The sequence below is a fragment of the Botrytis byssoidea genome, assembly GCF_014898295.1.
Source record: "Botrytis byssoidea strain MUCL 94 chromosome Unknown BBYS_002, whole genome shotgun sequence".
Lineage (NCBI taxonomy): Eukaryota > Fungi > Ascomycota > Leotiomycetes > Helotiales > Sclerotiniaceae > Botrytis > Botrytis byssoidea.
Genome location: NW_024065843.1, coordinates 2,051,955 through 2,065,245, shown reverse-complemented (window position 1 = coordinate 2,065,245; position 13,291 = coordinate 2,051,955). Strand labels below are relative to the sequence as shown.

At 40.5% G+C, this 13,291-nt stretch overlaps 3 protein-coding genes across 3 annotated transcripts; all 3 read left to right on the top strand.

Moving 5' to 3' along the window:
• Nucleotides 1-4,102: 4,102 nt before the first annotated feature.
• EAE97_001382 (uncharacterized protein) lies at nt 4,103-4,794 on the top strand (the record flags this gene model as incomplete). The annotated part of the gene is made up of 3 exons (XM_038871893.1): nt 4,103-4,462; nt 4,554-4,664; nt 4,777-4,794. The coding sequence occupies 3 exons, from the start codon at nt 4,103-4,105 to the stop codon at nt 4,792-4,794; spliced, it is 489 nt and encodes a 162-aa protein (XP_038737794.1).
• Nucleotides 4,795-5,800: 1,006 nt separating this feature from the next.
• Nucleotides 5,801-6,484, top strand: EAE97_001381 (uncharacterized protein; the record flags this gene model as incomplete). The annotated part of the gene is made up of 1 exon (XM_038871892.1): nt 5,801-6,484. The coding sequence occupies one exon, from the start codon at nt 5,801-5,803 to the stop codon at nt 6,482-6,484; it is 684 nt and encodes a 227-aa protein (XP_038737793.1).
• A 1,532-nt stretch (nt 6,485-8,016) lies between these two features.
• EAE97_001380 (uncharacterized protein) lies at nt 8,017-9,761 on the top strand (the record flags this gene model as incomplete). The annotated part of the gene is made up of 2 exons (XM_038871891.1): nt 8,017-8,493; nt 8,631-9,761. 2 exons carry the CDS (start codon nt 8,017-8,019, stop codon nt 9,759-9,761), a joined length of 1,608 nt encoding a protein of 535 aa, XP_038737792.1.
• Nucleotides 9,762-13,291: the final 3,530 nt, after the last annotated feature.

The window sequence follows — 13,291 nt, the reverse complement described above, 5'->3', positions numbered from 1 at the left end:
GAATTTTGTCCCAAGTAAGCTCGACCAATCACGATTAGGATATTTTGGCACGAACCAACATAGTGAATTCACTAACAAAGTAGCCAAAAATGATGCCAAGCTGCCGGTAACTTTTCCTATATAAGGAACCTTTACCTCTCTGTTTTCTTGTATCATTTTCATATTCTTTGCAAAATGGTATTGCTAGTATGGTGTGATATCAAGAAGGATCAAATTTGGAGAAGCATGTAAGTACAGTTGAATTGGTCATATCTGCATATTGTTCTATCCGAGCCGAGTCGAAATTTTTCTCACACCGTTCCTGTTCTTTCTAGTAATATTTGCCATTGTTTTTGCCTCTTTTATTGTTATCGTTCAGCCCTCCAAAAAGTTGCCTTCGTTCTCAAAGAAGTCGCCAGTGGCAGATAATGAGAGTTTCGCACCAATGATAGGGAAGTAGGATTTGCACTGAGCTTTGTGAATCGGTCGGATGCAATGATTGAAACATTTCTGCCACGACAATATTTAGTTTCGCAGCAATTGAAAGAGAGGGTGGAACAATCTTACCATATATCTGCTGTTGTGCACACCTGAGAAGCACTGGTGGGTGAGAGACAGTTAGCAAGGTGACTCCTTGAAGACCGGCAATGTCCATAAAAATTCGACAATTAACAAGACTGGCACTAAGTCTCTGCCCTGTCGATACACGTTGGGAGGATCGAGATTGCGTAATTGCTTTTCATCAATTGTTAGCTATCGTGTACGTACAGTTCAAGTCGAACAACCCCTCCATAAGCGGCTATGGCATAATCACAAATTTTTGAAGCATTTTGAGACGGCAGAAGGCAGAAGGCAGAAAGCAAGGGAGGACCAACTTACTTTACTGTGTTCTTTAAAACTCTGAAGAGTTGTCAAGCTCACACAGTTTGACTGTAGGTTTTGCGGAGCAATGATGATTTCTCTGAGCTCAGTTAGCTATCGTCAGATTGAAGATTTGAGAAGTGTACCTTAGCAGATCAGTTCCAAGTAGTCCCAGATACTTCCATTTGCGAGCACTGACATAGTGTAATGAGTCAAGGCCTGAGGTTGCTGAATGGTTGTTTGTTCTTGAATAGTCGAAATCTCAAGCGTGGACCGCCGTCCGTACTTTGAACGATAAAAACCCCTGCGAGAACTGGAATCTCGAGGTAAGGGTTTGGTGGGCGTCGTATTACTAGAGCTCCTAAGAGGTTATCATGGGCATCATAAAGTGTGTAAACAGGGACAATAGAGCATAACAATTTTGTTTAAAATGTAGCCTTCAAGCACAAACCACCGGGTCCAATCCCGATGGCTCTAACTTTCGGACACAGACATGGGAGAAGTCTGGCCCTAAGTTGCCTGAGGCAATTTATTCTTGGATCTTCTGGGAACCCTCCGAGAATTGAAATCTCGTGGGTAGCTTGTTGTGAGACAATTTTCTGAGATCCGTGATAAGAATCAATGTGCTTTGTTCAACTGGGGCTTGTTTTTTGGGGCTTTGGGGGTTTTGGGGTCTGCTGGGAGCCTATCGAGAACTGAAATCTCGTGGGAAGATATTGAGACAGTGTTGTGAGATCCGTAAAAAGAATCCATGTGCTTTTCCCCACTGGGGCTTATTTGGGGGGTTTGGGGGATATGTATGGGAACACATTGAGGATTGAAGCTTCAAGTGTAGACCGGTATCAATAACTGGAATCAACGTACCTCAATTGGGATTTTCCCAGTTGGGAGTTTGTGGGAACTTTTGAACCTTTTTCTGCAGAGAGGTCTTTGAGAATTGAAACTTCGAGATCAGGGTTTATTGACAGTTATGTTGGGAAGACCGTATTTCAATGAGCTATGATGAAGAAATAGACCATGTGTCACGAATAATCTGAGCCATGTTGAGAATATGTCTTGTTTAATGATGAAGAATTGATGAAGGAAGAATGAAAAGGGGTTTTGGATGTTAGAAGTTTGTTGACGATGTGTGTTAAATTGATGTGAAGAGTATGAAGAAGAAGAGGAAGTGAAAAGTTATTGACAGAAAAGCCAAGTGGAGGATACTAAGGTATCTGTTATCTCGCTCGTACGACTTTTTGTGGTTGTGGTTTCCTTAAGTGAGGGTGCAATTGACTAGTTTGAACTTTGCTCACGATTTGATTTTGAAATGGCAGGAGCGAGGGACCGGGACGGGGAGATCGGAAACACCACAACCACATTTAACTTCAAGATTCTCTTTTCAACGAGGCAAGAACAACTGCTGATTATTTTTCTTATAGATATACTCTGAGAGATAAGATTATGGTCTCCGAGGTTATTAGCACGCAGAATGTGTTTTGCACAAATGCCTTGACATCCATTAAAAATTTGTAAGAGATTCCGAGTTTGAAATAACTAACGTCTTCGAATTCTACAGGCGCTCAACTGACCTTCAATTAGTACAACAAATACTTCACATCAATACCGCGTTAAACTGACGGAAGTTTGGAAACGACTACGATGATTATCTGCCCCCACCCCAATATACAGAAGACTTCCAAACGATAGATCTCAAAATCAATGTAAGCATCCGTCTATAACTAAAATTTTCACAACGGATTCCTAACTCTTCAACATCATATCTACATTCCGTCACTAGGGAAAAAAGAATTTGGGCGACTGTTTTAAGCGAAAATGTTACAGGGAAAAGGGGGATTCTGGTATTCGAATGAACGGTTGAGTTATGTGGGGAAGAACATCTACTATGGAATTCTCTACTTAACCATCAATTCATTGAACCAATTTACATATCATCGTAAGTATGACATGAAAATTAAAATTTGAATCAACTAATTGGTGTTGTCTATTCTATCGCCCGTCTAGGAGTTCAAAAGATGATTCATGGGTTGAGTTTTTCTTATTAATAAGAGCAACGAGCCTCCGCTCACGCAACAATCAATTGAGTCGTGCATACAATTGAATCTTTGATCTATTGATATTTACAATCATCTCTTTTAGTTCAGAATTTAGATCTTGGGATTATTATCGTAGTCCCCTTAAATGACCGTGACCCTCCAAATTCCATAACAATAACATAACCGACTATCATTCGATGCCTGCTATTACTAGCAAATATGAGAATAATTCGAAGTAACCTGATATACGAACTCCATATCCGAATTGCGAGTACATCGCATTCCATAATTTTCATTTCCTACTGCACACCATACTTCCACTCAGATTGCCAGGGCAACAGAAAATATATTTTGAAAGATGATAAGTGTTGGACAAAAATTATGTGATGTATCTGGATAGTGAGAGATATAAATGACACTGCTTATTTCTTGCGGAACTCCCGTCTAGTTCACTCGCAACTCGACATGCAAACATCAGTCAAATCCCTGCACCTTCAATAGATGTGCAACAAAACACACCCAGTCCTCGAAACTCGCCGGAATTGCAAGTCACCACATTTGTGTTCTCCAGACTTGGTTTCTGGAATTACCCCACCTCGAACTAAATCTCACAGTGGTCATCTTTCGATACCAGTACCTAATGAATCTAAGGATAATCGTATATGACATCAATAGTCAATTTTACTTACTAATTCTCGCTGAAAAGGTGTTCTGCCTTCATTTTATCCTCTGGTGTCTGATTGCTGGCTGAAGAAGTTTTTTCATAAAATTATCGGAAGAAACTTGCGAAGCCATTCCAACACACATAGATCACCCAAAATGACGAACTACTCGGGCTTTAGAGCCAGACTTAGCGTTAAGCAGCAAGCACATAATTCTATAGGAAACATACATCTTACCATTATATTTCCTTAAATAAGTTCCTTTGACGACTTCTATCAATTGACTAAATTCGTTGTTCGTCCAATACTGACGATCGTGATGATGTTGAGAGGACAGCCTGGCTCGGTATTGATGATCTTGGCTCCGTCGCCTCGCTAGTGATTAGCAAACTCGCTAGGAAATTCTTCGCTAAAATCTACTTTATGGGATTCGTGTCATCACACTGCACTTATAATTCCTTACATTCCTGTTCAATTCGACACTCAACAGCTGAGAATTATTCCAGCATAATATCAAAAATTCGAGACCCACCTCTACTCCGAACTCGCATTTCAAAATCAAATATGAAAACGACCTTGGATCCTCGATTTCCCTCTGAGGGATACGAGGAGTACGACGAAAAATCAAGACTCGATTCTTCTCCCATGAAGTATGGGATTACACAAGGACAGAATCTCGAAAGTCCATGGGATCTTGAAGAGAACATCCCAAGAAATTCATCGGACGGAACATTAAGGCCAGCATCCGAGTCCGAAGAAGTCACATCTTCGGACCTGGAAGGAGAGATATGTGAGAAGTGCAAAAGTAACAAGAGAATTGCGTATATTTGGAACCCTACCTATCTTTGTCTTCCGTGGCTTGGATGGATATATCTCACCTTTACTGTGGTCATGATTTTTTTTCCACTCGTGGTGACGACTGTGGTATGTATCCTGCGTCCCACCTGAATAATCATCACAGCTTTCCGTAATTATCAAGTCCCGCAATATCATAATACTGACTCTATTATAATAGTCGAATGCAAAGGTAATAAAGGAATTAAATCCAAATGAAGACATATCAAAGACACCTTTAGCAGGAATAGCACATATTGGTTCCTTCGATTTCAGACACGCTGACTTTCTAGTATACTGCTCCTGGTATATATTCCCACCTTTCTGATGAAGGTTAGCTCTAGATCTACAATTGTATGTAGTCTATTTTGTTTTCTCTAGATATTAATTAAAAAAATTTAGAGATCCCTACAAATAAATGATATATTACAGAGCCTCCATGATTTTTCAATAAATTTTGTATGAAATACTCAGGATTTATACCATGCCCAGAGTATCTCAAATTTGGGGACAAATATTTTTTTGTATGATTGGTGCGAGCTGTTCCATTATACTTCGTGATCAATGTCAACTTTAGCATGGATCAAGAGATCTATCATGGAAAGCAAGGCTAGTGATAGATAATTGATCTCTGCTCGTAAGGAAAGCAAAGGATAGTCAATCTCCCATTCCTTCCTCTTTTCAAATTGAAATCCTCTATCTTCGAAAGTGTCTTGTAAATTTTATAGACGCAATCTCTAGGAATTATCCGGCATTGTAGTTTATGATTAAAAATTGATCATCGTTGAGCATAAACCCCTAATACTCACTTGCATGTCGAAGCTTATTACCAGTCATATTGTTGATCAACAGGACTGATAGTATCATCGTTAAGTCCATGACGAAAAGGTTTTTATGCTGCGCTTTTAGACTAGATTGATGCACCTTCTATCTCTAGGATTCAGTATTCAGAAGAAACTTGATTTTCCGCTAGTTTACATGCATTGGGTGCTGCTTGAGGAAGGCGCGGACTGTGTATACATCCTTCCGTTTCTTCCAACCAACCCACGGTTTTCTTTTTATGATGCTGCCTATCTCCAGTCTTTGACTCTGCATTCTTCCAACATCCGCTTACACATGCGGAAGCTTTTGTTTCACAACAACTACCACGAGGAGAATTCTTCCCAAGTCAGCCAAATTAACAAAGTGATTGGACTTCGATCTTCGCAGCAAATCATAGCCGGTCAACTTTTCCTTCCAAGATGTGCGAGAAATGTCGGGAGAAATTATTCAAAACACCGTTAATACGATGTTTCCAGTGGATAGGCGTCATGTCAAGTCTTCTGGTCTGCTTTGTCCCGTGTTTACTTTTGACTATTGTAAGCATTTTCTCTTCCTAGCTCATACATTCGGGAAAGTTCTCCTTCCAAAAGTTGTATCGTATCAAAAATGTCTAACCAGAATCTCAAGGTATTGATCAAGACGCCATTCGCCCAGTTGCCTAGCTCAAATCCAATGCCCATGTTGCAAAACATCACACATCTTGGTCCCGTTGATTTCGAACATTTGAATCTGCCACTATGGCTATGTGTCTTCATCGACGGTGCTGGTCCACATACTCACAATCTCCTAGATTCGGGCTGCAAAGATGTAACATGGATGTATCAAACGTATGCCGGCTGGATTAGTCTAGCTATGGTTATAATCTACTTCCGTGGAAGTTTTCTTGCATTATTGCTCATGATAGGCATTCTGTATGGATGCGCATCAAGCCTTAACTGCCTACGCAACAAGAGATATGGATTTAGGTTGAATGTGACAGAAGGAGTAGGTCAAAAATTGAATATTCAAAAAGACGTCATGATAATTGGGGATACGAGCGACGAAGAAAAAGGGGAAATTTCATCAGTCTGGTTACGAGAAGATAACGAGGATGACAAGGATGAAATGATGGAGAACAGCTATGTTAAAATCTTATTGAATGAGTTCAGGGGTAGTACGTGGAAAGATCCTCAGTATCTGCTCATGACTATTTTGATATTGTGCATGTTCTGGTTCTTCACTATAATGGCATTCGCGTTGATCTCGTTCATAGTATCTGAGGCTCGAGATTGGTCTCGTCTGAAACTTTAGAGTGTACAACAATCGGCCGAGGACTGTGGGCATGAAAAGTTTCATGTAGTATAACTAGTGTATTCAGTTAACAATTAATCTACATGAGTTACTAGGAAGCCCTAGATGAGCTCAGCAACTATTCAATCTTTCCAATGCAACCCTGAACTTGTGCCAAACTAGCAAAAATTTCCTTAGTTTAATCTAATCTTGAACAACCGGCATGACTATGCCAATGTTGCATTCAACCTGCATAGTTACCCTGAAAATATTAGAGGCCCTCAAACTTCCAGAATACCATGATACCATGATACACCGGTACAATAAGACCTTTCATCAACAATTCCAAACTGCATTGATATGTCTAAATTGCCCATGATTCCAGCCAGAATTTGTTTGATACACTGTCTAAAATCGGACTTACGGCAAGGTGAAAGCTCCGATATCACCTTTCGACGAAAGCTGCAAGGATTCAGAAGTATCTATAAGGGAATTGATGTGCAGTTCTTGCAATCGGCGAGTTGGATGTTATAGTTGGATTGGGTAAGCTGTAGATTATATTGGTATGTGTAGTAAGTAGGTATGAAATGGTGACCCGTTATTGTTTAATTTGAGTTGATGTTTTTAAAAAAAAATTATAGATCGGATAGTTCAATATATCATTGGACGGCTCTCAAGAAAATTTATTAGAAAAATCATTTTTGGGTTTAATCAAGTCTCATTCTATATTCAAGAACGGCAAGTCGAAGAGAAGACTGATATTGACGATAAACCTTAAGCCTTCACGAACATCAGTTATATCGGATGACTAAAAGTAGCTGGTGTCAGTGAATTTAAAGCATATTTCAAGGATATGGGAGTAGCACAAGACGTTCAAGGCTTAGACACCTCGTTGAAGGACTCTACCTTGTGATTTCTCTACATGGACCAATCAAATTCGCAGGTACTTAAATAGTTAGATAATTGAATGAATCTCATACCTTTCACGATTATGGGGGGAAGTCAATGCACAAGCCGTCTAGCTTCATGAAGCGAGTGCCGAATTTCCATCAGGAGTGAGCCTGATGCGAATACGCAATGGATGATCAGCACTAGTGCCGGCTTAGCATAGATTTACACAGGGTATGTAGATGAAGAAATGGTAAGTGAACCTTTTTAGAACGGATCTTTTCCTCTTATTGATAAAAAACAGATGAAATGAAGAGGGTCATCAATACATACACTTCAGTCTAACCAAAATATGGCAAATGTCCACGGAGCTATCCACAAGCTCCGGTAGTGCTGGTTTGCTCTCTCTTTGTGGATGAGGTGTACGAATGGACAATATAAGTATTGCGAATCATGCTTCCCAGCCATAGTTTATAGTGATACGTTTCGTCATACTGTTGGCTGTGAGGCTCAATCCCCGTTGTGCTGAAATTGAGATTGCGCGGCGTGTAGTCATGGTCCCAGTTGAGTTTTTGCGATGTAGAATATAAGTTTGGAGCCATTGGCATGGAAAACATGTATCATCAAACACAAACTCTACATTCATTTCAAAAAACCAAGGCAAGATGCGCTCTTCATCTTCCTACCTACCACTGGCAGCTAGCCTTGCAGCAGCATCCCCTCTTTATGAATCCCCTCTCACTATTCCCAATTGGGGAACAGTGCAAGGAAAAGCCGCACTCAACAGCTCCGTTGCCGCCTATGTTCCAAATTGGGCCGACGTGTCCTTCTTTGGTGGAATCCCCTTCGGTGCTTCTACTGGCGGAGTAAATCGCTGGGCTCCACCAAAACCTGCATCTCCGTGGAATGGTACACTCGATGCTTCGGACTTTGGCCCAATTTGTCCTACGTCCAACATGGCTCTCACTCAATATGATATGAGTGAGGATTGTTTGTCTATTAATATTTGGACTCCTGCTACTTCCAGCGATGAGAAGTTGCCTCTTGCTTTTTGGAGTTATGGAGATGGAACCGCACCTCCTCAGTCTCAGTTCAATGGGGGAGGTATGGCTGGAAAGGGTGTTGTTTTTGTCACCTACAACGTAAGTCATTTTCATTCTTTGATTTATCAATCCTATACGAATGTTTGTGGCTCGAGTTCTTCAAAAGATCGATAAATTCAACTCGTATTCAAAAGCCATGAATTGAAGAGCAGAGCTAATTTTTTAATCTTAAATAGTACCGAAACGGTGTGTTGGGATTTTTAGCTGACTCCCGTCTCACTGAAGAATCTGGCAACAGCTCTGCAGGTAGTAATTCCACCGGCAATTGGGGAGTTCTTGACCAATTCCTCGCCATCAAATGGGTCCACGAGAACATTGCCGCCTTTGGAGGTGATCCAAATCACATTACCGTAATGGGACAATCTTTCGGATCAGCCGCTACCTACCACATTGTCAACAGTAACCTCACAGCCGACAATGGTATTGTAAGTGCTATATCCGAGTCTGGTGTATGTTCACCAAACGATGTTTATACCAGCTACATTGCGCTCTCATACATCAATCAAACCGCTGCTGAAGTTCTTGGAGCCGAAGTTTTTGAGGCTCTCAATGTCACAACTGTCGAAGAAGCCAGAGCACTTACTTATGAAACCATTATTGCGAACACTGGAGCTCAAGATCAACAAGTTAAGCCTGTACTTGATTACTATGCCATCCCCGAGAAATACATCGAAACACTCCACGACGGAGCCGGAAACCCCGTTCCATATATCACTGGAGGAAATTCAGATGAATATGGTGTATCCGACACCTTCACAACCACCACCGCCGATTATAAGGATTATGTCGCCGGTAATTATGGCGATTATGCTGATGAGTTCCTAAGTCTTTATCCTGCCGGAAACGATACCCAAGCGTCGCTTTCTGAAACTGCGCTTGTTCGTGACCAAAGTACTGTCCCCTGCTGGCAATGGATGAACGGATATACCAACTCCTCCGGTGGTGTCGATGGCTACACATATTTTTGGAACTACCACCCACCCGATGTTGGAACTGCATCCCATGGTAGTGAGGTTTTTTATGCATTGGGAAATCTCTGGGCTCAATCTGGTGTTAACTACACTGCTGAGGATTATTATGTTTCCAATGTGTTGAGCAGTTATTGGGCCAACTTCGTCAAGACGACTGATCCAAACTCTGGAGACTCTTATAACAATGGTACTTTGCCTGCCACTTGGGAGCCTAATTCTTCCACAAGGAGAGAGGCTTTCAAAGTTGGAGCTGAGTATGGTATGATTGCCGTTGCAGCATCGCTTGCTAAGATTGAGGCTTTCCTCAAATGGTTTGCTGACACCCCAGCTCTCTAAGTCAGATGCGATGTGGAAACTGAGGATCTTCCAATCATCACAGGAGCTCTTGGAATTGAGGTTGAGTGAGAAAGGGTTGCAGTGCTGGTAAAATTTCTGCGCTGTACCAAAAGTTTGTTGGGATTTTCTTTCACAAAAGTTACTTACATTTATATAATGGTTAAATTGTAGCAAATTCATCCAATTACTTACATTGCTGCAAAAACCTTCGATTACAAAAGTTTCAATGTGCTAAAAGGGATAGAGTGATCAAACTAATTCCAACATCTAACCCTGGTGTTTGAGCCAGAACTATATCCAGAATTCTATCACTCGGTATAAAATCTTCAATAACTTTTCATACCCAAGATCCTATTTCAAGATTCATACATAAGACGGTTTGCTTTGAGAGAATGGCTGAACAAATTCCAAACTAAACTTAAAATGTCATCTTAATGACCTCTTAACATCACTTGTATCCCAGATAATATCTGTTAATACTCTTTAAGAGCATTTGTTGCACATCTAAAACCTAAAACTACAAGGGAAATCCCAACAAGGCCCTAATAAGCTTCTAAAAGGAAGAAGATCCATTGCTAGCTCTGCATGTTACTAGATTGGATTATCGAGCGTCATTCGCTCCGCGATCTCACATCACATAACTCCATCATCGACTCAAACCCAATTCTAACTTTTCCTACAAAATCACAAACTATCATAAGTCTTTGTCCCAGACTAAGTAACTCAAAGTTGTGGACAATACATAGCTTCATGGCTAGAAGAACCTATACAAGAAGACAGACTCTACGATTTTACGCGTTACAGGTCACCAGACCACGAGAATTCCAACCACTAAACTCTTCACCCTGACCAATTAGTCCAACTATCTAGTCTCGAGCTAATTAATCCCAGATCATCATTATAGAATCTGTCCCAATCCCAAACTTTGACTTCCTGCAAAAGAATCTCTTCAAAAATCCTTTTGGAGCATCTAGCATCTAGCATCTCAATTTCCCCGTTGATCCCATTTCTCAATACGCAAGCCAGTGAGAAAAACTCGAGGTCATTTATTACAATGACGAAATATCAACTACCGGTTTTTAACGACGAGAAGCAAGTCATAATCTGTAACGAACGTCTTGTAGAAGCCGAAGCCGAAGCTCCACTTCAATTCTCATCTGAAAAACTCAAGGTTGATTCAAATATCACAGTTCACACCAACGAACCAGATTATGTCTCATCCCAAGTCAGTCACCGCCAAAAAGATGATCTTACAGCTGTACGGATATGTCATTTCTTGCTTCTCTTCTCTTTTGCTCCTTCACTATTAATAGCTCTTCTCGTACGCGAGCCATATGAAGCATCCACTATTCCCCATCCATCTCACCTTTCTCGCTAATGCATGAAGAAATAGTTGTGCACCGTACCAACAAATCATCCTGATACTTCAACCGAGATCATCTATCTAACGATCACTCATTCCAAAAGCTGGAATTACAAGTCCAGGTCTCCCTATGGATATACACTCAGAAAATCTCAGTTTTCTCCCAGACAAATCGAATGGGGAAATAAGCATATCTTACCCTTAACACGATTCATCTTTTCAAATGTTATATGGGAAGAATGGCTGCTTGGCACTTTGCTCTGGGCCGATTTAATGGTATTTATGCTACTCGTTATTCTTCGCATACGACGATACTTTAACAAGCTTATATTGGATGATGATGAAAGGATGGGCGCTGGAGGAGAGATTTTGTAGGTTGAAATATCGCAAAAGTGGTTTCTTTTCATGAATTTCATATTACATGCTATCATAATATCTTTCGTGATGATAAATTACATATGTTCAGTGTTACGGTATCCAAAAGATACGGGCTATCATTTTGATAGAACCCAGCACTAGACGTTGTCTCCAGCCAGGAACTTGAGACTTTGGATTATCAAACGACTTTTCAAAGATTGTTCTATCTCTTAGTTTCTTTTTTCAAAACGGCCATAACTAAGCTAATTGGTATCTTTAACTATCAGGAGGGGTAGTGAGAATCTCCTGCCCATCATCAGAGTGCATCTGACAAAGACCCTTCAACGTCTAGATTGGGTGGAAGTATAATGACAGCACGACCTGAGCGATAACAAAATTTGAATCTCTCAAGAGGTGATGGAATAAACTTGAGATTCTTAACTTCTGAAAATTATCAATTGGAAACAGGAGTCATTAAATAGATATGGGATTAAATTATTTCTATGTGAAGGAGTGTGATGAGGAGTTTGAGGGAAGTCAAGTATCTGCATCGAAAGTTGATATTGGATCTAGAGGGAGGTCTCTCAAGGGACAGGATGAGGGCTTAGAATAGGAAGAAGTCAAATTAGCATTTTTACGATATCGATATAAGTCCCATGCAAATATAGAAAGAAGGGAAAAATTGAAATTATTCAAGGTTATAGACAAAGATACAAATAGAGATATGCATAATGTCTATGATCCATAACTACAATTCGTAGAGGACCGAACATGAACCAAATCTAAGATGTTACAGACAAGCAGAGAAACAAGATAATCTCCAACACGTATTCAGAATATAATTACGAATACCTTGATACTTTTACACCAAAGACTCAAATTGTACATAACTAAACCCAACAATAATGTAACTCATCTCCCCATCTCTCCTCTCCGCTCTTTACTCTCCACACCTCCAAGCTTCTACTCCATCCTAGCTCGATATCATAACATCACCCAGCCAAATCCACAAACCCATCAGTTCCAAGTATCTATCCAGACTATACATCGAAAACACCTACCGACAATCTACAATAACCACAACTCCTCTCCAAAAACAACCCACAAACACAAACGACACAACTTCCGCTCCCCTCCACCCCCCTCCTCTCCCCCCCTTCTCCCATTAAACCCCAAACCCCAAACCCCAAACCTCAATAAGTTCAACAATCCACTATAACTCCATAACCAGTCTTGATAAACCTACGCAAAGACTACCTAGGTAGAGATATATACATTTAGTATCATACTATACTATACTGTATTACACGAGGAGAAAGAAGATACCTCGAACCAGATATACAAATCCAAAGCGAATCACTCAATCAATCATCATTCCAAATCAGAACTACTTAACATCATACCTAGGTGATCACTCCCTATCCACTATGAATCACATCATATCATATCATGATACTCTCTCAAGTTCCCACCGCCCCACACTGCACAGCATGAACCAGACAAACTCAAATACCGAAAAAAGGGATAAAATTTCCATTCTTAACCAACAGGATAGATATCGAGTATACAAAATAAAGTTATCTTTGTTCAATGTCGATAATATACATAGCATGATTTATATCCGGACAATTTAAGACACCCGACTCTACCGCCCTAAGATGAGAAGTCTCGTCATCCCCAATGCATACATAGTTTCAATGCTTTATGTTAAATGCAACGCCGATCCCATGAAATTCGATGCCTCGTTAAAATTATCATCCATACATTATAGTCATTTACCTACCGCATCCTATGAAACGCCCAGATCCAA